General features: G+C 41.8%; 1 protein-coding gene across 1 annotated transcript in view; it reads left to right on the top strand.

The window, feature by feature from the left end:
• The window catches only part of TMEM131 (transmembrane protein 131), a 93,106-nt gene extending 78,362 nt beyond the window's left edge, over positions 1-14,744 (top strand). The window contains exons 31-41 of the mRNA XM_054399065.1: positions 97-689; positions 3,978-4,153; positions 5,249-5,376; positions 6,780-6,904; positions 7,052-7,207; positions 7,898-8,072; positions 8,428-8,549; positions 8,783-8,879; positions 9,815-9,912; positions 11,081-11,244; positions 14,000-14,744. Of these exons, the coding sequence (XP_054255040.1) occupies positions 97-689; positions 3,978-4,153; positions 5,249-5,376; positions 6,780-6,904; positions 7,052-7,207; positions 7,898-8,072; positions 8,428-8,549; positions 8,783-8,879; positions 9,815-9,912; positions 11,081-11,244; positions 14,000-14,296 (2,131 nt within the window). The 3' untranslated portion in view covers positions 14,297-14,744. The remainder of the gene's footprint in view (positions 1-96; positions 690-3,977; positions 4,154-5,248; positions 5,377-6,779; positions 6,905-7,051; positions 7,208-7,897; positions 8,073-8,427; positions 8,550-8,782; positions 8,880-9,814; positions 9,913-11,080; positions 11,245-13,999) is intronic.
• The last annotated feature ends 12,889 nt before the right edge of the window (positions 14,745-27,633 follow it).

The following is a 27,633-nucleotide window of genomic DNA, read 5'->3' as shown; positions in this document are numbered from 1 at the left end:
TGTAGTTCAAGGATTCTTTTGAACGTTTTGATTCTTTCCTCGTGTGGAAGGGTGGAAACATTGTAGAGTATGTTTAAACACTTATTGTTCTTCCAGCTTGAATGCGCTTGGATCAGATTCTACTCACAGTTCGAGGGGGATCTATGGAACAGGCAGTTCATCTTCACGATCCAGTGCAGGGAATCATAAACAATGCAATGCAACAGCACACCTTCACAGCAATAGAAATGCACCTGATGTGGAAAACATCAAATCCAAAACCAGTTCAAGCACACCTAATAGGACTTCAGCACAAACTACTTCCATGCAGTCAGTGAACAGAGTGGGCCCCTTTACCTCAGATTCAGGTGCCACAGCTCAGACTCATGCCACAGGCAAAAGAGCCAAGGGGACGAGGCAGAATCAGCAACTGATGCAGCAGCAGGCACCAGCTTTGGCAGAGCAGCCCCTGCAGCAATCTTCAGCATCTGGGCCCCAGCAGCCAGAGCAACAGACTGAAAGTGCTTTGCCACAGCTACCACTTCTCAGCGCACCTCATGGTGAATGTGCCAGCAGCAGAAGGCACAGCTCAGAGGATTCAGATCTCACTGGGCTCATAGAAACTATGGAAAAAGACTTTGACCACCCAGAATCCCCTTCCTCAGATGTGTTTACAGAGCATCCCCCATCTCCACTATCAAAAAACAAAGGTAATAAAATTCTGCTTCTTTTACCAGGATGATTGATTATGTAAGCCACAGAACAAGATTTAATTAACTGCAAAGGTCATGTTTCTATTACATGGGAAGTGGCAGCTTCTCATCTGATTCCTACCCTGCTGTGTGGGCCTGTGGTTTGAAAACTTCTTTACTCGTTCTGTGGCAGTCAGTTTCTCCATGCAATGCCAGGTTGTGATTCTTTCTGCAAATTTTTTGGAACAATTTAATGAAAGCACATGTGAATATTTAGACATCTCTCCTCCAAAGAAGAAAGATGCTTTTGGTGGCTGACCCTTTGCCTTGTTTGGGCTAGCATCAGGCCCTCCCACCTTCGTCATTTGTGCTTGAGGCTAGGAGCTGTGTGGAGGGGAGAAGGAAATTGTCCTAATGAATCGTGCAAACTGAAATGGGAAAAAAGGGAGGAGGGGGAGAGAGAGAGAGAGAGAGAGAGAGAGAGAGAAGGTTAAACCGCTGTGGTATCGTAAGGGAATGGAATCCTTTATGCCCAGGCTTGCAGTTATAGAAAATCCTTGATATCAGTAGTCAGCAAATTAAGTTATGGAACCTGTGATCGTAAGCTGCATTCAACTTGACAGGTTAGAGTTGAGCTTGAACTGTTTATGAATCTTTTCAGTTTTCTAATGCGTAAAATAGAGTATTGAATTTTGTACATTAGATACATGCAGACTTTTAAAATATGTCAGTTATTGTTCTTATGAACACTTTGTTAGAGTAGAACTGTTAATGATACTTTTTATATTAGCCCTTTTAGTTGTGTCCCCCACTCAGAGTTACCTGGTTATCAATTTAATTGTAATTTGTTTATTTCTAAATTATTTTTTCACTTTTTTTTCTTTTACAGCACTTGTTCAGAAATGGTGCTGATACTGTATTGCTTATTAGAGATAAAGTTAAGAAAGTGAATAGTAGGAAGGCATACAAACCTTGCAGTGTATGATTACACCACCACTGAGAAAAGCTTCACTCTGTTAAGTAGTATACTGAGCAGAAAGTTCCTATTTAGTTCAGACGGGATGTGATGATGCATCTGGACTTTCAAAGCAGTGACTTTGAAGTTATAAGAGATTTTGGGATCTTGCTGAAATATACTAGTTTATTTCTCTGCTGTTTCATTTTTAGTGTAGACAAGTGGATGAGGTTGGGGAAACTGGGAGAACTATGGACAGTTTGTCAGGTGTTCATCTCATAAAGGCCAAGTGGTCCTGCAGCAAGTGGCATGACCATAGGTAGGTTTCATAGACAGCAGTTACGGTAGCAAACAGCAGTACTGGAGCTCTGGAAAACAAAATGGCTGGTGGTGAGAATGCAGCATCCTTATGGGGTGAGTCTGAATGGATTTATGGTGGTCTGATTTGTCCATGTACTGAAAGGGCTGGCAGCACTTAGGGAGTGCATCTTCCATTTGTAGCTGAACCTAACAAGTTGCGCTTTGGCTACTGCTGTGCAATGCAGCTGCTACACATTAAATGGGGACCACTGCGTTTGGTTTCAAAAGGATATTCCTGATCCAGATGACGTTAACATTTTTGTTCCTCTAGCAGTCTCTATGTACTGGGAGCTTGTCCTAGCAAACAGCTGCCTCTGATAGACCTTTTTTTCCCCTCTATATTTAACTGCATTTTCTTGAGATGGGTGATTCTATTGATTTGTCTATCAATTTCAAAAGCTGTTTAAACAATGACAAAATAGTTCTCCATCACATCCATGGGTTTTATTTTTTGGCATTACTTTCCTGTTTCATAACTTTCTCCTGATTACAAATTCACACTTTCCCTCCTGTTACAGAGGCTTTGCACCATTTTTGCTTTGACATGGTGGTGTACTGAATATTCTAAAATATTCTTTATTGCAAAATATGTCAAGAACGTTACATTTTATAATCCAGGTAGTTTTCTTGACATCCTCACCTTAGATCAATAAATCACATTTATGTGGTTGTAGAGTTTCCTTCTCTGGAGGCTCAAAGCCCACCTGGACGTGTTCTTGTCCAGCCTGATCTACATGAACCTGCCTTAGCAAGGAGTTTGGACTAGATGACCCGCAGAGGTCCCTTCCAACCCTTACCATTCTGCGTTACCGTGTAATTGAGTCTTTACTTGAGTGAACTGTTACGTCTGTCCATCCTGGAAGCTGTGTGCAGGCACTATGAGAATGCTTAGTCTGAAGGGCAGTATCTAAGAAATACTGTAGTGTAAATTAGTGTATTGCGCCCAGTGAAAGACATAACACTATGAATGCTGCCATCGTGTAAGAGGGTAACCAATGAGGCAATGGTCAGATGATGATGACTCCAGATGACAGCCCTGCTGCTTTTTTTGATAACGATTCTTGCTCCTGCCTATTTTCCAAGCCAGGACCTCTGGCTTGATTTTGAAGGTTCTTAAACCTCTCAAATTTGAACTTGTACTGTGCTGCACTTAAAGAGGCCTGTAGAAAATGACGGAATGATTAATTCAATAATCAATTGTTGAAGTAGCATTCTTTATTTACATGTGAATTGCTTCAAGAAAATTGATTAAACATGCCCTGAAATGTTTGAGATGCAGTAATGCTTCAGTGTGCTGAGCCAAACCAGTTTACAGACAGCTAAGTCACACTCAGTAGAATAGTACACTCTGGAAGAAAAAATATGTCAGTGGGAGAAAGAACACTTGGGTGTGAGATTTCAGGTGTGGGGGTTGGGATTTTCCATATTTCCTAGACAAACACTATTAGTGATTTTTCTCATCCACTTAGTACTAATGCAAGCTGGTTGGTTTTTGGTTCGGGGTTTTGTTTGGTTGGTTTTTTATTTGGTGGGTTTTTGTTTTTGTTTTTGGGTTTTTTTGGTTGTTGTTTTTCAGAGCGGTTGTTTGGTTTTTTTCTTTTTAATTGAAAAGCATGCTAAACATTTCTTCATTTGTTCACGATAAAGCTTTTACCAGCTTCTGAAGTTTGTTTAAATCTAGTCTTACATGGTGGAAACTTTGAAATTGAATTCTAAGGTGTTTAAAGAAAATGCCAGGAAAAGCAGGTAAGAGTTATAGGTAGTTCAGTGCCCACTGTCTACAGAGAGGCAGTCAAGACAGGGTTCAGGAGCTTAAAAGTGATAGTGGAAATCAGGGTTCTTAAGGCTTGATGCTATGGCTGTAACCAGTGTATCATCACAGATGACAGACTTCAGAGGCTTAATCATGTGAGTTAGCCTCTAAACCAAAGTCAACTTGGCCTGTCTCTTAGTGCTGCTGCTGTGAATGTGAAGCATCCTTATCTCCCTAGGGAAAGGGAAAACACTTCAGCGCAAGGCTAAACCACAGAAGAAGAGGGACGAAAAGGATAGAAGAGGGAAAGGAAAGCAACAGGAGGATGAACTGAAGGATTCCTTAGCAGATGATGACAGTTCTTCAACCACAACAGAAACCTCCAACCCAGACACAGAACCACTCCTCAAAGAGGTATGGGGCTGCTCATAAAAGAAGGCTTCTGTGTAGCTGGTGGGTTATCTTTTAGAGCATCAGTACAGTCTCTTCCCCCAGCTTTCGTGTACTATAATACCCAACAAAGTAAGAACACTAATTAAAAAACATCTTTCCCAATCCCTGCCTTCACTTACTCTCTACAGAGTTTCCTCTTCTGTACGAACATGCTTGAATCATGTAGGCTCAGGGCTGAAAGTGCCCGAGTGACTGCAACTTGAATAAGTCAGTTGTCAGCAGCATTGTGGCTAATAAGCTCCTAACATATTCTATTTCCAGAACAGAATGACAAAGCATGGACACTAATTTTACTGGATAATTAAAGTGTATGCTAAAACCGTGCATTTCATCAGTTACAAAGGGTCAGTTCACGGGCGGTAGCTTGTCAGCAGGTAATTTATTTGATTACCTTTGACAATACCCCTGCCTTTATTTACTCATATGACTTGCATGCTTCTAAGTAATAAACTAAAACTCTATCAGTTGGTGTAGTTGTCAGGTTGTCTTAAATATGTTGACCTAAAGCGTTTGCTAGGCAACCGAACATAGCAAAAGTAATTACAAAGAGAAGAAAGCCAAGCCTAAATTCTTGCATCTAAAATTTGATCTTTGGATTCTAGCTGGAGAAAAAATGAAATCTGTGTCATATGTTTCAAAAGTTAAGGTTTAGCAAGTTTTCATTTGAAAATCACCTTTGATTTTTCAGGATGGCTATTTGACAGTATACTTGTATTCAGAAAGTCTCAGGGAGAAGGTACTCCTTTGCTTTGTTGAAGATTCTGTTTTAGAAGGCTTGGACTGCATACAACGGGTGCACTCTGTGCAGGTCTTGGTATACAGCTAGCATCTTTTTAAACAGGCTCAGAGGCTGTGGCCTGAGGAGCTATTTGCAAATCTCTCATCTGCTTGAAACACATTGATAAATATTTCAGTTTTTACTTCTCCAAATAGGAAAAGGTAGATACCACCACTGTGTAAGTATACTCACAAAATAGCCCTATTTGTACTGTGTGTGTTGTGATGCAAGAGAGACTTTTCATGAATAGTAACATGTTATAATAACGTCTTTTTTAGGAACCTGAAAAACAAAAGGGAAAAACTGTACCAGAAAAACCTGAAAATGAAATAGTCCAAGTAAAACAGAAAACTAAAAAACTTCTAACAAGTATCAAGAAAGAAATCCCTGTAGATGTGAAAACCAGGTAAGCCTAACAAAGGCTTTTTAATAGGGAAGGCATCATGCTTGAAGAGAAAATGGATTGATAAATCTGTGCATTTGACTGTTGTGGTTGCCAGTCTGACTAATGTCAACAGCAGATACCTTTAAGCATCTTCCTCTTCCCTGATATCAGGCAATATCTGAAGCTTGTAAATAATGAATTATTTCATGGGAATACAGTGTGTGAATAAAATGAGCACCAAATCCAGAGAAGAGAATCAAGTAGTGTTAGGCTTTTTGTAACAGGTATCACATACATGAAACAGGGTTAATGTTTCTACAGGAGTTTCTAGTGACAGTAGAGCAAGCCAAGGCAAACATGAGTGCCTTTAGTTGCCCTTGGTGAAATTACAGCCATGCAATTTCTTGTTTTCTATCATAGAGTAGTATCAGTCTTGGATATGTTATTAAAGGAGGCTGCTGCTGCTGCCCATCTCTTTCCCTTAAGAACCTTCGAGCCTTACTATATCTGATTCTTTCTGAAATTCTGAAGTCAGATCCATATCCAAGTGCCATAGAAGCAAACTACCAAACTGGCATGGTTACACTGGCTTGTGTTTTCCCTGTTGCTGTAATTAATACGAGACCAACTGGCATTAGTAGTTAGTATAAATTGATCTTCAAAATATTTATGAAATATTTCTTTATTCTTAAAATAAAAAAAAAAATATTCATATAATGGTCTACGTCCCTTTATCATATAAATCACAAGTTTGTTATGAATACAATATTCAAAGGCCAGTATTCAAAGGTGAGAGCTGGTCTGAAATTCTGCAAGAAATTGGTAAAAGTAATTCTTCCCTAGAAAGTTTGGGAGACAGAATCTAACAGCTGGGAGAAAAAACTGTCCAGAGACACATTAGTTTGGTGGTGGGTATGAATAGCTTTATGTCATCAACTAAAAGAATATCCTGTACATTCAGGGCAATAGCATATCAGGAGCATGTGATCTAACCACAGTGTACAAACAGAGCAGAAAAACAGCTGTTGCCATCTTTTGTCTCCTCTGTATAATCAAGCAGGTTTCATAATCCTGGAGCTCCAGGATGAAAGATTCTCGTGGAAGATGAGTGAGCTCTAATAAATATGTGGAGCAGTGTGGGGGAGAAAGAGAGCCAGGGCTAGGAAGGGTGGAGCTGCTTATAGGAGAAACACAAAATCTGCTTATGAATAGCTTTGAAGATGAGCACAACTTTGACATAAGAAAGCCACAGGAGACCAGTCTTTGTAAGACTGTATGGCACATATATGGCATGTGTGCATATATATATATATTTTTTTAAAGTATGTATATATATAAGAAATTGTATTTTTATATAGATATATAAAAATATCTTCAGCACTTCAGAGAGCTTAAAAATAAAATGGATCTCTGTTTTGATTTAGTTCCTTGGAATTGTCTTATACTCCTCCACTGGAAAACAAGCAGCGCAAAGCCTTTCCAGCCAAGATACCTACACAGCACCTTTTGACGAACGCGCCTAAACCGAGAAACCTCCCCAAAATCAGAGGTAGTGTGAGGCTATCTTATAAATACATTGGGACTTTTATTTGGTTGGTTGTAACTGCTTCTGAGTGCTTAATTCGAAGTTTGGTGTGTGAAGAAAGCTCTTCAGTTTACTATCCACGGACTTGCTTTTCTTCTTCTGTTTTAATAGGCCCAAATAGTAAGTTGGTAGAGAGCAGGCCAACAGTATTAGCAAAATTTCCCAGTGGTTCTGGACAGGAGCTGGGAAACACCAGCAGCTCGGAAGGAGAAAAGGATTCTCCACCACCAGAGTGGGACTCTGTGCCTCTTCACAAAGCTGGCAGCTGTAAGTAATCAGAAGAGGATGACAGAATGAGTCTTTTGCAATGAATATTGGCTTGGTCTACTTACAGATCTCCCTATCTTTTTTTTGACTGCATAGCTCTGCTCACATTTTCTGCAGGAGGCCTCATTGGTAGCATCTGGTATCATTTGGGTGGTTTGAATAATGTATGGGCAGAACACAGGCTGTTCCACAGTTCTTCAATGATGAAGAGGATTGAGAAGCTGCAGGGGGAATTGAGGAAATGAGAACTGCTGCTCAAAACCAAAATTTTCTAAAGCAGATGGGGTTTTGCTTGGAACACTGAAAATGGCTTAATACAGTGGTTAGCATGGGACACTATTACACACTTCTTGATTGTGCGGGAACCGAATCACCTTCCTCTTGGTTGCATGTGAACATTAAGGTTGCATGTGAACATAAAGTCATCCCTCTCCACAGCACTCGCTTAGAAAGGTTGTTTCTTCTGTACAAATCAGTTTATCGTGGTGCATTTATTGCAGTGCAAGCTCTCTGAAAATAGGTAGTAAGCCTGAGTAATGATAGGTGAATATAGAGGAGCTACTTCTTTGATCCCTGGGAACAGCCTTTATCCCAATGCCTCAGTTTGAACAGAAAGGATAGCAGGAGTTTGGGAAACTTTTGCTGCAATGTAAATACAAGGAAGATGTTTTGTGTTTTTCTGTTTTATAGCTACAGACAACCTTTATAAACTCTCTCTGCAAACCCTGAATGCAGATGCTTTCCTGAAACAACGACAGCCCTCACCCACGCCCACTTCTCCATCTCCTCCCCCGCCTCCCACATCATTTGCTTTTGGGCCACGAGGAGGCACTTACAGCAGCATTGTCAACAGCAGCTGCAGCAAGTGAGTCCCAATCTGCACCTCCTACTGATTTCCTAAGCACAGAAGGCTTGTGGAAGCTGTGTGCTTCATACAGTGCATCTCCCTTTTCTCAGACCCATTTCCTCTTCCCATGAAAACTGCTTTTCTGAAAACAGTACTGTGCAAATCTTACCATGCTATTTATAATTTTCCTGGGGTTTGTTACAATTTAGTTGCGTGCTTATCCAATCTACTACATGAAATGTTGACCTGTTGTTAAAATTTTGATGAATGCTAGCTTAAGTTGCTTTTTTTTTCTTTTTTTTTCAATCAAACTGCTGAAGTCCAAAACCTTATTCTTTCTCTTTTTTTTTTTTTTTTCTTCTTATCCTTTTAGTGAACTGAAAAGCAAGCAGCCTAATGGTACCAAACATAAACTGGCCAAGGCAGCTTCTCTTCCAGGCAGGAATGGTAACCCCACTTTTGCTGCTGTAGCTGCAGGCTATGACAAGAGCCCAGGTACTAACACCAATTTGAAATTCTAAGTATTTCAAATGGATGCATTCCTGTGTGGACTACCCTAGCTGATCCTGCTTTGGCAGAGGGGTTAGACTTGATGATCTCTGGAGGTCCCTTCCAACCTCTAATGTACTTTGATACCGTGAATATTTTCTGAATGTTCTGGGGTTTTCTATTTTGCTCATTTAATTTATATATATATGAAAATATATATAAAATATTCATTCTTGCAGGTGGCAGTAGCTTACCAAAGGTTTCTCAAGGCAAGACAGATGCTTCCAGCAATATCAGCATTTCCCACACAGTTGTTGACAGTGATGGCTCTGACAGGTAAATAGGCAAATACCTAGTCCACTAGAAAAGAAGACTCTAAGCTGTTCAATGGCATTCTGAAGGTAGTAACAGAATTAATTCTGTTGTTGGGGTTTTTTATTTGTTCATTTGGTTTTGTCTTGTGTTCCCTGGGTGTCCAAACAATGAGAAATCAGTTTGGCTCTTCCAGTGTTGAGGAGTGCCTGCCAAGGCCACTTGAAATAGTTTACAAGCAGAGTATGTCACTGTACAGCAAGATCTTTCACTCCCAATTCTAACACTGAGACCAGACCTGTCACAGGGCTTTGTGTTATGAGTAGGAGCAGAACAGAGATGTGCTCAGTCATGTTCCCCAAGGCACAATGTCTTCCTGTTTTGGCACCTTATGTCTGTCTCAGTTGTAAAAAGCAATGAGTGTCTAGTAACCTTTCTGGAATAGGAAAGAGACTTGAATTCAAGTTTCAATATGCAAAGGAATTGCTTTTCTGAGCAAAGATGGTGGGTGGGATTTTCCTTTGGTTTTGTGTTTATCACTGGTTCTAGTTAACTCATCTGTAGTTTCAAGAAGCTTGCCCACGAACTAGAGTGTGTAAGCATTTGTATCCCTTCTGAGTGGCTATAAATGCTATCTGCTTGTTCAAAAGCCTGCACTATGGCTTGCACCCTATACATTTTCTGAAAAAGTGATCAAAAGAGCTACTCAGGTTTGTGTTGAAGCTCAGTCTACAGATTAAAGAGTATGCTGTCTATAGCAATGTGTTGCTCCAAGGTAGTTATATACACAGGAAAATGGTATTTTGCTGAAATATTTTGTTAAAACACAAACAGGCTGATTTCCTAATCTTTATCACCATTACAAAAAATATATGACATTTGTACATTACACAGTTAATAGTCAGTAGCACCATGTTAATGATGTGTGTATTGCTTTCCCATTGCTCTATAACGTTTAGTTCTGGTTTGTGGAGTCCTATCAGCAATCCCAGCAGTCCTGACTTCACACCTCTCAACTCCTTCTCTGCATTTGGACATTCTTTTAACTTAACTGGAGGTGAGTTGTTGTTTTCAAGTATTTTTTTCCATATTCAAATACAGGTAAAGAGGTGGTGTGTCTCCATTCCCCTGGTGTAAGTGTTCCTATCCCTGCCCTCAAAAAATTATGACTATGCAGGAAAGCATATTAAAAATCTGGTGGTGTATTCTCTGTCTCAGCCCATTGAGAGTTAGTGGAAATTCTTAAGAGTGCTTACTGGCCTGGAAATACTATTTTTTAAACTTTTCTCATTTTCAGTAAAGTTTCTTGGTATTTGTTTTTTCCTTAGTCTTCCTCCTCTCACCCACTGCTCTGAAACTTTACTGAAGGTCTCTAGTGTGCCACTGGGCCTGTGGTTTCCTGAGCACTTTACACCTGCACTGCTCTATAAATGAGACCATGGCCTATCCCCAATGTTGCTTTCCTGTAGTGTTGGTATAGCTGCGTGATGAACTGATGCATGCTAAACCCAGAAATTTATTCCTGTACTTAAATATTTAGATAAACTTTCCATAACTGACTATTTGAGGTGGGCCTTGATGCAGGCAGGCTGCACTGTAGCACATGGATGCTCGGTGCACTTACCTGTGTTGGAAATGCATCATATTTTTTAAAGTGTCTGCAAAAATTGACCAGCAATGCAAACGTGCAGCATTTGCAAAATGGATTGTATGTCTGCTGAAATGTGCTAGGCATCTGCAGTCAAATAGTAGCTGCTGCTGTGGGGTTCTTTTACCTTCATTGGCAGTACTCGGCACCAGTGACTCTGAGGGGTGTCAGAAGGATCAGTTCTGTGTGCAGGGACCAGGTGAACCCCAAGTGCTGGTTGGGGTTCCCCTTCTCAGAGCAGAGATGGGGTCTGGGCTGGGGCACAGCCAGTGCCGCTTCCCATAGCAGGAGGAAGGGAAGGGTGCGCTGCAGGGCAAATGAAAGCTGCAATTATGAAAGGCTCCTTCAGCCCAGTCCCTTAGTCCACTCTAATTGTCATTCTAGCTTTGTAGCCACTGTCAGATACAAGGCACATGAGATGAGATCTGCATTACTGTGACCTTTTATAATTGCAGTTCTTGCACTGCAGCAGGACTTGCCGAGTAAAATGTGGGAAACGACTGAAGAGTATGTCTGCTGCGGTTCTTGAAAAAAGAGGAAGAGTAATATGCTCACTTTTATTTCATTTTATTTTTAGAGGTTTTTAGCAAACTTGGTTTGGCTCGATCTGCTTATGGGCAGGATGTTCAAAGAAACTGGAGCGAATTCAATAATGTTTCATCATCCATCTGGGATCCTTCAGCTACAGATTCTGTACCCTCCTGGCCAACGAGCTCAAGCTCCCCAACTCACACAACTGCAGTAAGTATTCAGTCCAAATGCAGTGTTTTAATACTGTTACCAACCTGTTCTGTATCTGCCATAAATTTTTGTTTAGAAGATTTTTACATTTGGGGGAAAAGAAAAGCCACTGAAGAATAAAGGAAAAGGGAAGTTAGGTATATATATTCAGCTTTCTGTGTAGTTGAGTTGATAAGGCTTTGGACAAAGAATCATTAGTCCACTCATATGTAGGTAATAAATCCTTGTAAATTGCTTCATGTAAAATTATTTCTCAGAAAGTCTCTTGCAGCGATTACAAAAGTGTGTTCCATTACCATGTGCCTCAGGTTTGTGGAAAGAGCCATTCTGCTCCTGTTCCATGGCTGGACAATGCCTCTGTCACTTCCACCATGACGGACAGTTGCAAAACAGCCAATCTGATCACTTTCAGACTTTGATTCTGCTTCCTGAATCCAGTGTTGCACCTACTTGTACATTAACAAAAGGTCAAAAAAGCCCTAACAACTTATCTAGAAGACCTCAACTGTATTCTTTTCAGCTTAGTAAAAACACTAAAGCACTGAGCATAACATGAAGCCTTTCCAACTGACTATTAATTTTGATGGAGATCATGAGTATAGCCAAGGAAGAAGAAACCCCAACTTTTACAGAGGTTGTATCACTGCTCTGTCACCTCTTGTGCCTCTCTATCTGTCAGAATAAAATTTACATCACAACAGCTATCTTTTGGTGCCAGCTGAAATCACCCTTCATCTTGTCTTCTGAAAATGTTTTTGTAGTAAGCAAGCCGTGGCCCTGTCCTGTTCTCTGCTCTGGCACAAAAGCCAAAGCTGTTCTTGCAAAGAGCACTTACGCACTCACACGTAGTGGCTCCTGTGTTGCCGTGTTTTCTAGGAAGGTTTCTGGGGAGTTCCCCTATTCCTGTTGCTTTCCCATTTTATGCAGAACTCCACTTCTGTACTAAAAAGTGTTTGACTTGTGGATCCTGCCTCCTCTCAGGCTGTGCTGCATTACTTGGTACTTCTTCCCAAGTTTCTTTCTAACCACAGTCCCTTACTCTTTCCTCCATTTCCCTGTGTGTAGTTCTGTCTGCTGACTACTTTGTACCTCCCTCCACCAGCCTTGTATGGGAGGAGCAGTTTAATCTAAGGTCCTCTTTGTTGCTGCTCCTTTTCCAGGCTGCTTCTACTTTTAAGAGCCTTTCTCTCAGGCTCTCCCAAATGCTTTTGGGCTGCTGGCTCTTACCCACAGGAGGAAGTAGAGTGGACTTTTAGTGTGCTAGGGTGGTCTAATACTTGTATAGCTTAAATATAACCATTTAGTTATGTTAACAGTAATAAAATTGAGACCCTAGTTTGGCTCAGCTTCTCAGTGACACTGGGAGTCCGAATGACATTGGCCTGGTTAACCCCCGAGTATGCTCAAAATGCCTGTCTGAGCCTCGGTATCAAATTCTTTGAGGATCCTTTGATAATGTTAGTGTCCAACCAATTTCAGGTATGATTAGACTGAGACTATGTTCTTTATTCCAAAGAAGAAACTGAAAACCCAAAATGACAACATTTTCATAGTTTACCTTGTTATCAAAGGGGTTTTTATTGTAATCTTCAGAGTACACTGCTACTGGTTAACCTTTAGTGTGCATTATCTGAAAGCAGAGATCTTGGGAAGGGATGCCCTATCTCCACCCAGTAAATCCAAACATAAGAATGTTTGTACCTTACAGCACTTACTCAACAAGCCCACTGCCTTTTGGATGTATCAAGTTTACTGTGTATTTGCAAATTAAATTTACAGCATATGTACATTAAATCTGTTGGCGCTGAGGTATGTAGTGCGTTAAGCCTACATGTAGCAGGTTCCGTGCTAATATTAGCATGAAAATTATGCTAACCTTTCTCATCTCCATCTTCAGCTGCTTCCTGTATTACTTTTTACCACACCATGAGTTAGATTCCCCTGCTGTCGCTTTGTACTTTAATAAAAAGAAAAAAAGTTGACAAATCCTGTGCCTTGTTTGCTTTTGCATGTGTTCTCTAGGCTTGCTCTACCTGTCCTGTGCATCCCAAATGCATTTGTGGATGTGTTGCAGCACACCTGCATCTGTACCATGGCCATTTGTCAGAGACTTTCAGATGTCTTAAGCCAAGACAGACTTACTGGAATTCCATGACAAATGGCCAGTTCTCTCCCCTTGCCCCTCATCTGAAAAAATTTTGGATGAGTGAAAAACTATGTACAACAGAGGTAGGTTCATCTGAAATATATAATTTATAGTAGATATGTCTGAATACAAGGAGATAAGACTACAAACAGCCCAAAAAGGATCAAGGAGTAGACTTTGCTGCTATCTTCCATTACAACTTGAATTTTGTTGTTTTTTTCAAGACCTGAACCACGTTTATGTACCTCATTCTAACTAATTTAATTAAGCTTGAGCTCTCTGGCCTTTGCATTAACACCTGAATACTAGTAGTGCTGAAATTAATAGTCATATGAGCATGTGTAAGCTCAAAAGAAAACAGCTTAAACGCCTATAATGTAGATTACACTCTGCAGCCCATTCAGTCAGCAGACACATTTGGTGACCATTAGCAGTGTGGCTCCTCTGGGCAAGCATTAGTAAAGAGAGTTCCAAACTCCATGATGCAACAAAGACGGGCTTCACAGCAGGCTTGCTGCTTCTTAAATGCTTTTCTTTCACGGGAGCTGTAAACAAGGTGAAAATACAAGTTACCAAACTGCTACTTACTTTGCTTTGTTTTTACTGCAGTCGATCCTTGGCAACCCGAGTGGCCTGTGGTCCACCACTCCGTTCAGCAGTTCCATTTGGTCAAGCAATCTCAACAGTGGCCTTCCCTTCACCACTCCAGCAAATGCATTGTCAGGCATTGATCTCATGGGAAGTGAAAGCTCTTCTGCTGCTCCTCCTCCACCTGCTGCTGCCACAGTTGCCAATTCTGCTGAAGACATGGGACAGACCTACAATCCTTGGAGAATTTGGAGCCCAACAATTGGAAGAAGAAGTTCAGATCCTTGGTTTAATTCACACTATCCCCATGAAAACTGAAGTTAAGGAAAAGGAAAGAACTTCTATCCAGGTCATGATACAATTCTGAATGCAAATTTTTGAAACGTCATTTCCAGGCTGTGGCTGGTTATTTGCTCCCTCCTCCCCACCAATCATACTTTCATCACTTGCTTCTTTTTAAAGTCTGTCCTACAATATGGTAGCGTGAGATTGCAGATAAGCTTGCAAAAGTCTGGGTTTGGTCACAAATCCCAACTACAGCTGAAGTCTGAAATCTGAAAAATTTCACTGGTTTCACATTTTGCCACCTGCCATCTTTATTTAGGAAACAATTTGAACTATAAAATGGTCCTGGCATGCAATACTTTTATGAAGAGTTATCAGTTTGGGTTTTTAAATTTTTTCAAGTATTATGCTCCAAGTTCTAATTTAAAATCAAAGGCACTTTGTGCTAAAATGCAGAGTATTTTTTTAAAAATAAGGCTGTCTTTGTTACCACAGGTTCTAAGAATGTAAAAAAAAAAAAAAAAAAAAAAAAGGAGAAAAAAAAAAAAAAAGAAACAACAGAAAAACAAGAGCCAACAAAACCAACACAAAACCCTAAGAGCAAACTGGCTGAATGTAAGAGCATTCTGTTGGGACTGTAATACACTTTCTGTGCTGTTTGTACATTTGTAAACCTGAATGCATTTTTAAGTTGAACTGAAATGCACACAGCCAAGACTTGTGGAAGAAACAAGATACCTTGTGCATTTCTTATGGATACAACTTTGGGTTGTACTTTAAAATAAATACTGCTTTTTTCAAGACCTGCCTGCTGGCCTTCTGTTCTCTTGGTACTTTCTAAACTTGTGTGTGCATGAATCTAATTGGCAGTGGTAGCCTTCAGGCCAAAACCTACTGCACTTAGGGCTTATATTAACAGAACCTTCACTGCAGGTGAAACCTGGCTGCTCAGCACTGTGGGTTTGTTTAGCAGTGGAGAACTAGAAACTGTTTTCAGGGTTATGCAGTGCCACCCGTTTGAAAATTTGCTGTATAGCAAAGTGCTGGAAAAACACACCATTTAAATTTCTGAGTATCAGCTGCTGCTCTTTATGCTCTGCCCAGACCTTTTGCAATACAGTTCTCATATGGGTCTGGACAAGAAATGTACTGTACTGGATTTAGATAAGTACCTTAAAGGGACAGATAAATCATATTTCCCTTGCTTAACAGTAAGGGAAGCCCAAATGACTACATAAAGCCAGATAAAAATGACTACTTCCATTACAAGAAAGTTCTAACAGACACTAGCAATACTTAGTTTTTACTTAGACTCACTGGCACTGCTTAAAATTTACAGCAGCAGATTTTTATCAGAATCTGCCCTTTAAAAAAGAATCCTCTAATTTTAGTTAAAATTATGCTACAAAGAATATTGTATGCACCAAAATATGAGGGTTAAATAAGTAGTAGAGATGTAAGTGACTGCTTTTCTAGCCTGCACTATGTAAACAATCTCTGCAACTGTCAGGTTGTTCTTGCCATCAGCAGAAGCTTGTAGATGCAGATCTCTGAAATAGGAAACTGTTGGAACTCATTTGTTCTTAAATTTAGGTATTTCTAGAATCATGCAAGGTCATGAAATGTTCAACTTTGATTAGTACACAATTTCCTTCTGAGTAACTGGGCAAACAAGTCTCCTACCACATGTAAAATAAAGAATAAGCAGTTATGCTACAGACATGCCAGGGCCTGCCACCTTCTCTGTAAATGGAACTTGGAAAGATAACTAGCAGTAACTTCAAGGTGAAAGGAGCTGCCTGAGGTAATGTGCTGCCTCTTTTTTCCCCCAGCAGGTGTTTATATTAGAATTGATTCCATGGAAGATAGAAGCAGAAATGAATTCTGAGGTACCAAAAGTAGTCTAAGTGGTCTAAGTGGTTGTGAGGATAAAAAATCTGCTTTAAAAAGCATTTTCCTTTGAACAAGACATGGCAACACCCAAGTAATGTAGACTTTTTTTTTCCCCCCCCCCAAAAAAGTGAGCCATTGCCTTCTGCCATTCTAAATTTTTGCTTTCAAAGAGTTTCCTCTTGAGGGGTAAAACAGTGTGAACCATCAAGATCTTTGACACACAGTTTTGAGTTTCCTAAGAGAGGAAAAACATGTTCTTCTCCCCAAATTTACATGGAAAATGTACTGGATCTAAAGACTTCCTACTTCTGTGTGTCCTGTCTTCCTTCCCTCTACTCAAACATTATTTTGAAAGCACTGTCACAGTATTCTGCCTACTTAAAGAAAGCAAAAAAAGCTGCCTTAAAAGAAGTCTGAATTGACAGAATTTAGGTGAAATATAATCTGGGCAAAAGTAAGGTATTTCTGAAAAAACTCTGCACGTTAAGTACATGTGCACCACAGGTTTTGCTGCCTTCTCTACTTGCCAGCTTTTATGGTATAGTCATAGGCACTGAAAACACTTTTAGAATTGCTGCAAATTTGGGGGTGAGATAGCCAGAAGTACCCACAGCCATCACAGAATAACAGGACAGACCTCTTAAGATAAAAATAAATGAAAATTAAGTTTTGGTAAAGCACATGTAAAGTCTTATATAAAAATCTAGGGTTTTTTGAACATGTTGTAGCCTGCTGGCTGGAAGAACACAAGAAGTAAGGTCAAAAGCTTGAAAGCAAGAATGGACTCTTCAAAAGCTGAATGAACAAGACTGAAAGCTCAGACCAGGAGGGAAGTTCCATCTTCAGTTAAAAGACCAGAGAGAAAAACAGCTTAAAGCATGTGGAAGTTGGGCTACCCTGGAAATCAGGAGGCTCACAGCCCTTCTGACAAAACTTTTTCAGAGCAGCATCAGGGCCAAACTACCATGAGTCAGCTCTTCTCTTCCAGACCTGGAAGCTACTGGGAATACAAAATTCCCATCAAGGAAAAGAAATAATTATTGTTAATTTTGGTAATTATTTTGGTTCTCCTAAAGGCCAATTCTAGTCTGCCAACTCTAACAAACAGACTTTAATAGCCCCAAAACTTTCTGGCCTGTTACTGGAACTGGAAAGCCTGAAGTAGGTAGGTATGGCCCTAAGATGTGAAATCAGTTTAATTAGCATGAGTTCTCTTTCAAAAGGTTCTTAAAAGGCATTGGAACTGTGTACTTACACAGTGAAAGCGTAAGATTGTAACAGAACAGGATATAAAATTGCAGTTACAGGACACTTTATTTCTCAGACACACTTGGAATGAAGTAACACACCAATGGTATGCAGCAGTAGGTATCATAGCTTGGCTGCTGCTCTGTGAGAAAAGTCTCAAGCTGGGGAAAACTCTAGGACAACACAGGATACAGTGTGAGCAAACAGCAGATGGTCAACACAGGAATATCATCAACAAATCATACTGAAGTCATCTACCACACTCTAGCTGATCATGAATTGTCTGTCTGGCCCAATGAGTGGTGAAATTAAGAGGCAAAACACCTTCATGAGGTAAGAAGCTATCTTTCACTAAAACCATTTCACCCAGGGTGATGTTCTGCACTAAATATAGCTTTGGCTGTGCCTCGTTTATTTTCTCAACTTGTAATTACGACAAGTTTCTGAGCTTCAGTGTTTAAACCTCATGAAGCAATGATGACTTCAGCTCATGAGTCAGTTCATTAGAAGACAGTCACGCACTGAAATGGGAAGCAACCCAGCTTCTACTATATGGTTGCTGCACAGAATGGTAGCTTTTGAAAGGGACCTCTGGAGATCATCTAGTCTAATCCCCCTGCTACCACAGGTATGCCTAGATCAGGTTGCACAGGAACACATCCAAGCAGGCTTTGAAAGTCTCCAGAGAAGGAGACTGGCAGCCTGGTCCAGTGCCCTGTCACCCTCAAAGAATTTTCTCCTTAAGCTCAAGTGAAACTTTCTGTGTTCTAGTTTGTACCTTTGCCCTTTGTCCTATTACTGGCCACCACTGAAAAGAGCCCCTGCATGACCCCTCCCCTTTAGATATTTGTCTGCATTAAGAACCTCTCTTCTCTTTTCCAGGCTAATAAGACCCAGGTCTCCCAGCCTCTCCTTGTAAGAGAGATGTTCCAGTACCATAATCATCCTTGTAGCCCTCTGTTGCACTCTCCAGTAGCTCCCTGTGCCTCTTGAGACAGGGAGTCAAAGCTGGACATAGTACTCCAGATGTGGCCTTACCAGGGCAGAGAAAGGGGAAAGAGAACCTCCCTCAACCTGCTAGCCTGTCTTCTTACTGCACCCCAGAATACTGTTGGCCTTCTTGGCCACAACACATTACTGCCTTGTGGTGAAGTTGTCCACCAGTACTTCCAGGTTCTTCTCTGCAGAATGTCATCCCCTGATCTATACTGATGCATGGGGTTATTTCTCCTCCTGTGCAGGACTCTGCGCTTGCCATTGTTGATTTCATGACATTTGCCTCTGTCCAACTTTCCAGCCTGCCCAGGTCTCACTGAATGGCAGCACAGCCTCCTGGTGTCAGCCACTCCTCCCAGTTTTGTGTCATCAGCAAACTTGCTGAGAGTACACTCTGTTCCTCCATCCATGTCACTGATGAAGATATTGAACAAGACTGGACCCAGTACCAACACCCAGGGAACACCACTAGCTGTAGGCCTCCCACTAGACCCTGCACCATTGACCACAACCATATGAGCACTGGTTTTCAGCCAGTTCTCAATCCACCTCACTGTACACTCATCTAACCCACGCTTCTTAAACTTACCTACAAGGATGTTAGGGAGACAGGTTCAAAAGCCTTGCTAAAGTCAAGGCAAACATCCACTGCTTTCCCCCCACCTACCCAGCTGGTCACACCATGATAGAAAGCTGTCACATTGGTCAAGCATAACTTCCACTTTGTGACTCCATGCTGATTATAGCTGATAATGTTCTTTTCCTGCATGTGCTTAGAGATGATTTCCAGAATGAGCTTTTTCCATCACCTTTCCAGGGATGGAAGTGAGGCTGACCTGTGGTTTCCTGGATCCTACTTCTTGCCCTTTTTGAAGATTGGAATCATGCTGACTTTCCTCCAGGTGACTCCTCAGGCACCATTCTCCATCACCTTTCAAAAATGATGAAGAGAGGCTTAGAAGTAACCTTAGTCAGCTCCTTCAGCAACTGGAACAGAATTCAGTGACCTTATTTTAAACAGGCTCTGCTTCAAAACTGATTCTGTTTTCAGTCTGTTTCAGCAATGGACTTTATACTCAACCCATGCTTTAGTCACAGATACTAAAGCAGTCTTCAAGATGACTGGATCAGCATGCTCTTCAGCAGCCCTCTGAATACAGGGGCAATCATACATCATTACTAGATGCTGCCTGATCCAGGAGCAAGTGGAGCCTGACTTCTTTTATGTATAGCAAAGAAGAAATTAAACAACCAGAACACAAAGCCACAAGCATCTGCAGGAGACAGAAAATATAATTAAGCACTAGCCTAAACTCTGGCACACTAATACAACTTGAGAGCCTTAAGAAGCAATGAAAACTGAAATACCATGTTTACTGAAACATAAGGACATGAACAAAATATTACTTTATTTTAAACGGAACTTTGTAAAGGTAGCTGCCTAGACCCCAAAACATCAGTTGGATCAGTTGACCTTAAACAGCAGATTACACTGTACAGAAACATGCAGAAAGTGGGAGTGGAAGGGAACACCTCCTTGAGTAGTGGTCCTACAGGAAGGACTCTGTATCCAAAACCTGACTTCACTCTCTATCTGCCTACTGTGAAGCAAATGTTTGAGTCAGTGTGTCAGTAACACTGGACAACACAGGGTATGCTCTCAGTCTTTCCTGAAATTGTACAAGATAATACTCAAACAGTCCTTGAGTGGCTGCGGGCAGTGAGTGGGATGTTTACCACTGCAATAACAGGATTCACATGGGATACATGCCAGAGAGTGCAGCAAAAAGACTGTTCTGGAGTCCAAGGTGGACTCTCTTGCAAGCTGTGAGAAGTTGCAGTTCAATTATTTGCCCTAAGCGAGAGCAGATCAGAGTCTGGTATCTTACAAGAGACAAAAAATATCAGCTAGAGAGCATGAGGGGAGAGATAAGTTTAGAAAGAAGATACAGGATGTCCATTATAATTCTGGGGCTAATAAAACATTCCCAAAACAGCAACAAAAAAAGCTATTCTGGAAAGTTTCCTGGGTGTATTTTTGGTACAAGTCCATGTCCGGATGAAGAAACTTGTGGCATTTTGGCTTAGTTACACGGAACTTGCTGAGAAGCAAGTGTACTGGGAAAGCAATCACCTGCAGCAGCTTCTGCCTTGCCCAGTATCACTGACTGACCCATCCTGGAGTTATTTTCAGGGAAAATAATTCTCACTGGAGAGAGGACATTAACCTGCTTTTGGCAGTTTAGAAGACAACAGAAGCTAGGGAAGATGGCTCAGTATCACTCAAGAGGGTAATGCACAGAAGCTGGAATCGGATGAGAAACTAAAATGTTCTGTGGTGTGCTCATTCACTGGCTGCTGTTGGCTTTCTAAATAGGGAAAGACTTTTAGCCCCTTCAGCGTTACATCACCCATACTGCCAGTATTGCCTACCCTTATCAGTCAATTACCAGCAAGATCCTGCCAACACTGGAAACTTTGGCAATGAAGAATGAAAAAGTCCCTAAAAACTAGGCAATGTTCTACATTAAATAGGTATGACTCAACCTATGGCTCACAGGGAAATTACTGTTGTGCTGTTTAAACTAGGCATCTTTTTGGACAACGGCAATTTGAAGGACTATTCACTTATGCCTTGTTCCAAACCACCAACACAGAAGTTTCTTCCTGTGAGTTTCTGAAGCAGGTCTGGCTGCCAAACCTTGCTCACATTTGCCTGCCTGTCAAATTCTGTTCTGTGGTTGAAGACTCAGCTTCCAATTCAAGGGAGGAGTGTCATGTAATAATCAACAAAGCTTAAGAAAACATGCTTCAGTTAAACTAAGCAAAGGCCATGGCATAATGGGTATATCTTAATACTCTGAAATACTGAGAGTAGGGGGAAGAAAGACCCAAAGAATAAAACAGTTCAGCTACACTAAGACACTGGAACAGGTTGCCCCCTCCCTGGAGGTGTTCATGGTCAGGTTGGACAGGGCCTTGAGCAACCCTATCTTGTGGAAAGTGTGCCTGCCCATAGCAGCAGGGTTAGAACGAGATGATCTTTAATGTCCCTTCCAACCCAAACCTAAATCTATTATTTAGAAAGTTAGGGACAAATTCAGATTTTGTGTACATACAAGGGAGGAAAAAAAAGGAGGGATGGAAGAGGGTTCCTTTCTTTGAAGCAGCTGAGTTTGACAGTCTAAAGTTGCAAAAGGGTAACTCATCACAGCTCAAACAGAGAGCAAACATCCATGCTACAAGCAGCACACAGAATGGCTCACTGTTATGCAGAGCTTAGTTTCAGATGTGCAAATGTGGGACGTGGGCACTGGCCATGAGATGAACCCATGGTTCCAAGTACATGGGAGTGAAAATGAAGCACACTATGTGCTGACTTAGTGCCTTTGTATCTATCAACCACATGCAAAAATCAATATGATGCAGTTATTAGAACAATAAAAAATAAATACTGCTGAAGGCAGCAGTTTCAGCACCAGAGAGCTTTAGAAAAAGGACCGTATTTAACTGTGCTGGCTTTGTTTTCAAATGGATCTTCCTTGTGAAAAAGTCACTGATTTGGCCTATACAACAACATTAGGTCATGGGAGAAAAATCCCAGTAGGCTTTCAAGAATTTTTATTAAACCATCAAACTTGAAAAGCCTTTTCCCTAATTTAGTAAATGGGAGTAAGGCAATCTCTTTCTGCACAGTGGACTCCTGCTTATTTAGATAAACAGCACCCCTCTGTGGCTACCAACAGCATTCAGCTCATCACAGCCATCCCACCCAGTCTGCAAATTTCCTCTAAGATTTTTCCTGAAGTCTTGGGAAAAAACCTCTCAGCTGCAGCAGTAGCATATTGCTTTAATGAGTTGTACACTGGGAAAACACTACTTTCCTCACTGCCGGTCTATTATTCTCCAGTAGGAATTTGTCAAAACCCTTAAATCAAGAGAAACTGGAAATTCTTGCAGTTCTCTGCATTCCTGCTTGAGGAATTCTATGCAATTATTTTGTATTTTTGTTCAAAGTCTCTACTGCATTGGTTTCTACTCCACCACATCAACATTTCAATCCACTTTATCCTTGTGAAAGGTCTTTCCTGAGCTTTTTTTTCCACGGCTCCACATTTTCTCCCCTTTGACTATTTAAATTGTTACTGTTCATTCTGTCGGGAGGAAAGAAGGGAGGAAAGAAGGGAGGAAAGAAGGGAGGAAAGAAGGGAGGAAAGAAGGGAGGAAAGAAGGGAGGAAAGAAGGGAGGAAAGAAGGGAGGAAAGAAGGGAGGAAAGAAGGGAGGAAAGAAGGGAGGAAAGAAGGGAGGAAAGAAGGGAGGAAAGAAGGGAGGAAAGAAGGGAGGAAAGAAGGGAGGAAAGAAGGGAGGAAAGAAGGGAGGAAAGAAGGGAGGAAAGAAGGGAGGAAAGAAGGGAGGAAAGAAGGGAGGAAAGAAAAGGGAGGAAAGAAGGGAGGAAAGAAGGGAGGAAAGAAGGGAGGAAAGAAGGGAGGAAAGAAGGGAGGAAAGAGACAAATAAGAGTCTGCTTCTTGCATACACCCCAAATGTGAACAGCAGTTAGCTAACCTCGGTTGAGTACACTCCAGGAACCAGTGTGTACCTGGAAACAGCCCGTGGCACTTGGCCTGCCAGCCTTAGTGACAATCCCTCCTGGAGAAATGAGAAATCACTTTCCCATCTCTTCATTCAGTAAAATCCCCACCGAGTTCCCATGATCTAAACTAGCAGCACTTCACCGCCTCACTAAAAAGGGCCAGCTGGATAACAATTCATGCACCAAAAATGCTGTGTGGTGTTTTCTGAGGACGACTATGGGAACAGGAGAGAGGCACAGAACTGAAAAGCTCACTTTCCCGCATCCCATGCAACCAGCTTGTGCAGTGGAGCTGCAATAAGGATTCAGAGGGGAAGAGTAGTGCACACTGGTTACTGGGTTCCTTGGGGCTGCAAAGCAATGAAGAGCAAAGGGCAGCAAAGAAGGAATGGCAGCAAACAAGGACCTTATCCATAAGCTTTGTTACTTAACGGGGTGTGACAGTGATAAATGCAGCCAGCATTAACCATGTGGCTGTACCTGTGAAGCTAGAGGTACAAAGCTCTGTTTCTTCTCCCAGCACTGGGGTGGCAGAAGGAAGCTCAGACCACGGTGAATCTCAGTGATAAACTTCCCCATTAGCAATTCCCAATACAGAAAGCCTCAGGAAGCTCAATGCTGTATCAGGCAACAAGCAGCAGTCACACAAGCTATGGGTGGCAAGCATCCTTTGTAGATTTAGTCAAAGTGGCTTTTGCAAAGCTTTGCTGATGGCAGCAGCAGAGACAGAACCTGGAACATGTAACTCACTGGAGAATCAGCACACACAGCCAGGATGAAAGGTGGATTTTGCATCCAGAGTCAGCCCACATACAGAACCAATTTAGATGCCCATAGTAAACCCAAACATTACCCATTTCCGTTTTTTGCTCCTCAGAGGACACACACACAAAAAAAATCTTTCATCCTGCTTTGCATTGTCTTCCTTTTCCCCTTTGTAACATCTGATAATTCTCATTTCCTTGCACTTTTGTAGAATGTCTTACAACAGACGTTCTCAAGTGCAGATGCACAAACACCTGGAGCTGAGTCACACCAGCCTGACACAGAAGGAAACCAAATCCCACACCTTCTCTTTGCATCAGCCCCTGGGGTAAAAGTTGCAGTCAGCTCTGCAGGGCAGCCCCTGGTACTATTACCATGGAAAAAGACAACTAAGGGGATGTCACTTTTCACAATGACTTGGGAAATTCAACCAGTGCCTTAAGAAGCAGCTTCTGGGTTGGCTGCACCATGCTGCTTTGCACTGCACCACAGGCTGCTCCTGCATCTGACCCACTGCCACCCACTCCAGCAGAAGAGGGAGTACACCTGCATTTTCTGAATTACTGCTAGGTTCATGAAACCTAAGGGGAAAGGGGCTGAGACTGAGGAAAATAACCAGATTTTTAATAGCGCTGCCATATTTCAACTCAATTATTAAGCACTCCTACTGGCTGATATTCTCAATAAGCTTTATTCTGGCTCCTGCCATAAGCCATGTCTCACAGTGGTGTTGCAGAGTTACTTACTTCCAGAGACTACTCCTACGTAAGTATTACAAAAGCTTTTTTTTCACACAGAAAGCTCACCTTTCTTGAAAGTGCTATAGTTTTCATGAAAGTACTCTAAATCTGGCAAGGATCTGAAAAAAAATCAAAGATATTCATCTTCAGCCATTTCCTTATAGAAGTTCTGGATATTGCTACATTTCAAGCAATACCCACTCTCTCATAAAATTAAAACTAAAGTTGATTGAAAATGTAGCTTCCTGTTAGATGACAAATATAAACTCCTGTCAAGCTTATGGGAAATTTGGTCAAAACACAACGCAAAGAACATGTAATAAAATCTTAATGTTAGAGGAACAAAATGGGGCAGGAATAACCCTGAATCAGAAAGTTCTGAGATTAAAAAAAAAAAAAATAGGAAAAAAAAATCAGAATTACTATTAGAGCTAACAAATGCTATCTGAGACCTGACAGATGGATGTCTCTCACACATCTAGGCTAGGATACCTCATATTTGTTACAAATCTGTAATGTGAAGGACATTTTTACAGACATTTTCAAAGAAAGCACTTTTGTAGCAGCAGGTAGTCTCCAGGATTTCAATGTTAGATGCCAGAGCCATCATTTGCCCAATACCAACATGAATCAGTGGTAATTTAATAAACATTTTGAAATACCTTTAAAAAAAGAGTACATTATTTCCATCTTGCCTTCAGGTCTTCTCAAATCTGCACTATTTGTGAACAGCAGCATTTTAAGAGATGGCTCAATTTAAGCAATTTGTAGTCAAGTGTTAAAAGCACCGAGCTATCTTTCCTTCATATAAACATGATTTATTGCTACAATATTTTATGAACTCTAAAGGTCAACTTGCCACTACTTCAAAATGTTTCCATTGCAAGTGTCACCAATATGCCAAGTCAACAGAAATCTAAAAGATTAACAGTTACCTGACTGCAGTGGTTTAATAAGTTTCATTTAAGCACAGGATCTAACAAATCCATTACCAGCATGTTTCTAAACCAGATGCCATAGACTAGGGAGAGGGTATAGTCCACACTAACAAGCAGTCTGCTTATAGAATCATAGTTTAGGCTGAAAAAGACTTCAAACATTATGGAGTCCAACCGTTAACCTAGCACTGACAAGTCAGCCACTACACCGTGTCCCTAAACACTGTATCTCCATGTCTTCTAAGTACCTCCAGGGATGGTGACTCCATCACTTCCCTGGGCAGCTTGTTCCACCTCTTAAGAACTTCTGCAGTGAAACTAAAAAAAAAAAAAAGCCCCTAATATCCAGCCTAAACTTGCCCTAGTGCAATTTGAGCCCATTTCCTCCCGTCCTATCACTTGTTACTTGAGAGACAAAACACACGTCGCCACAACCGCCTTTCGGGTGGTCGTCGAGGTCCCTAGTAGCTCCCCTCAGCCTCTTTTTCTCGTCAACAACCCCAGTTCCCTCAGCTGCTCCTCAGAAGACCTGTGCTCTAGACCCTTCACCAGCTGAGGGAAGATAATGAGGAACAATAGTTTGTAGTAATACGTCTATGAAAGGGGAGCTCTGCAACACCCAGCCGAAAGGATCACTCAAACTCCACCTTTCACAGTGGTCCCCCTCCCTTGCGCCCCCCATGCCAGCAGCCACCGCCGCGGCTCCCTTCACTGACTCTACCGCCAGCCACCGCGCCTGACCTGGTGACGCGCCAGCTGCCGCCTTCCGCTTGGCTCCGTACCTTCGGTCCACCCGCTGCGTCCCTCCTGCCGCCAACACCCCCTGAAGGAACTGCCTCCCCAGCCCCGGTTCGGCCTCCTTGGGCGGGGACTGACGAGCGGCCCCGGTGCTGAGATCTGCCCAAAGAGCGTTCCGGTAAGGCCCGGGCCGCCCCCGCTGCTCCCTGCCTTTCCCGCCCAGTGCTAACCGGTCGCCGCGCGGCGGCAGGATGGCGGTTGGGGTGTATGGGGTGGTAGTGGCAGCGGCAGCTGCGCTCGGCTTGGCCTCGTGTCGGCCTCGTGTCGTGGATGTACTGCAAGTGGCAATGGGTGGAGCGGGCCGAGGAGGGGCGGTTAGAAGGCCCCTGGCTAGGGAAGAGCTCTTCATAGAACCTCAGAATGGTTTGGGTTGGAGTGGACTTTAAAGGTTGTCTAGTCCCAATCCCCTATCGACGGCAGGAATACCTTCCACTAGACCACGCTGCTCAAAGTCCCATCCAGTCTGGCACGGCACACTTCCAGGCAGGGGATATCCACAGCAGCACTGTGCAACCTGTACAAGTATCTCACCACCCTCATAGTGAATAACTTCTTCCTAATATCTAATCTAAATCTACCCTTTTCCAGTTTGAAGCCATTATCCCTCATCCTATCACTACATATCCTGATAAAGAGTTGCTCTCCATCTTTCCTGTAAGCCCACTTTAAGTGGTTTTCAGGATCCCCTCCATGAACCTTTTTCTGGTTGAACAACTGAACTCTCTCAGCCTGTCCTCATAGGTGAGCTGCTTGATAATTTTGTGGCCCTCATCAGGACCCATTCTAACAGGTCCATCTATTCCTTATACTGGGGGCCCAAAGCTGTACTCCAGGTCAGGGTCACATGAGAGCAGTCTCTTCACATTTTGAGTGCCACAGGGCTTCTAGAACTCCCACGTATGCCTGCCTGCCATGTGCACACACACTCACGGGTCCATGAGAGTTCTGTGGCTAACAGCATTATGGTTATTCCTGGCTTTAGGGAGGAATAAAATATCTGTCAGGCTTCCCTGCTGTAGAAATTGCCAAAGTGCAGTTTTAAAGGTTGTTGCTCCTATTTAATAATTTTGTTCATGTTAATTACTCCTGTTGTCATTACTTTTCTGATGGCACTGATTACTGGACAATTACAACATGCATGAATGGATAAACTGCACTCATCCTGACACGATTTAAGTCATGTGAGTTGGGCAATTTTTCTCTGCATTGTAGCAGTATGTGAGCACAACTTGCATAAGGCCTTTAAGAGCTTGTATGAAGTGGCAGATTGAAGCAATTAAGCACACATCATAGTTACCAAAATTGAATTTGATATGGACATTCTGTAGATAAGTAACAGCTTTATATTCCAGTTCCATATTCCTTATAATTAAAACTTTAAATTAGATTGAGAATTTTC

Source organism: Indicator indicator, chromosome 1 (assembly GCF_027791375.1).
Source record: "Indicator indicator isolate 239-I01 chromosome 1, UM_Iind_1.1, whole genome shotgun sequence".
In the NCBI taxonomy this organism is placed as follows: domain Eukaryota; kingdom Metazoa; phylum Chordata; class Aves; order Piciformes; family Indicatoridae; genus Indicator; species Indicator indicator.
The sequence above is the reverse complement of the archived record's forward strand: the minus strand, read 5'-3'. Positions and strand labels throughout refer to the sequence as shown.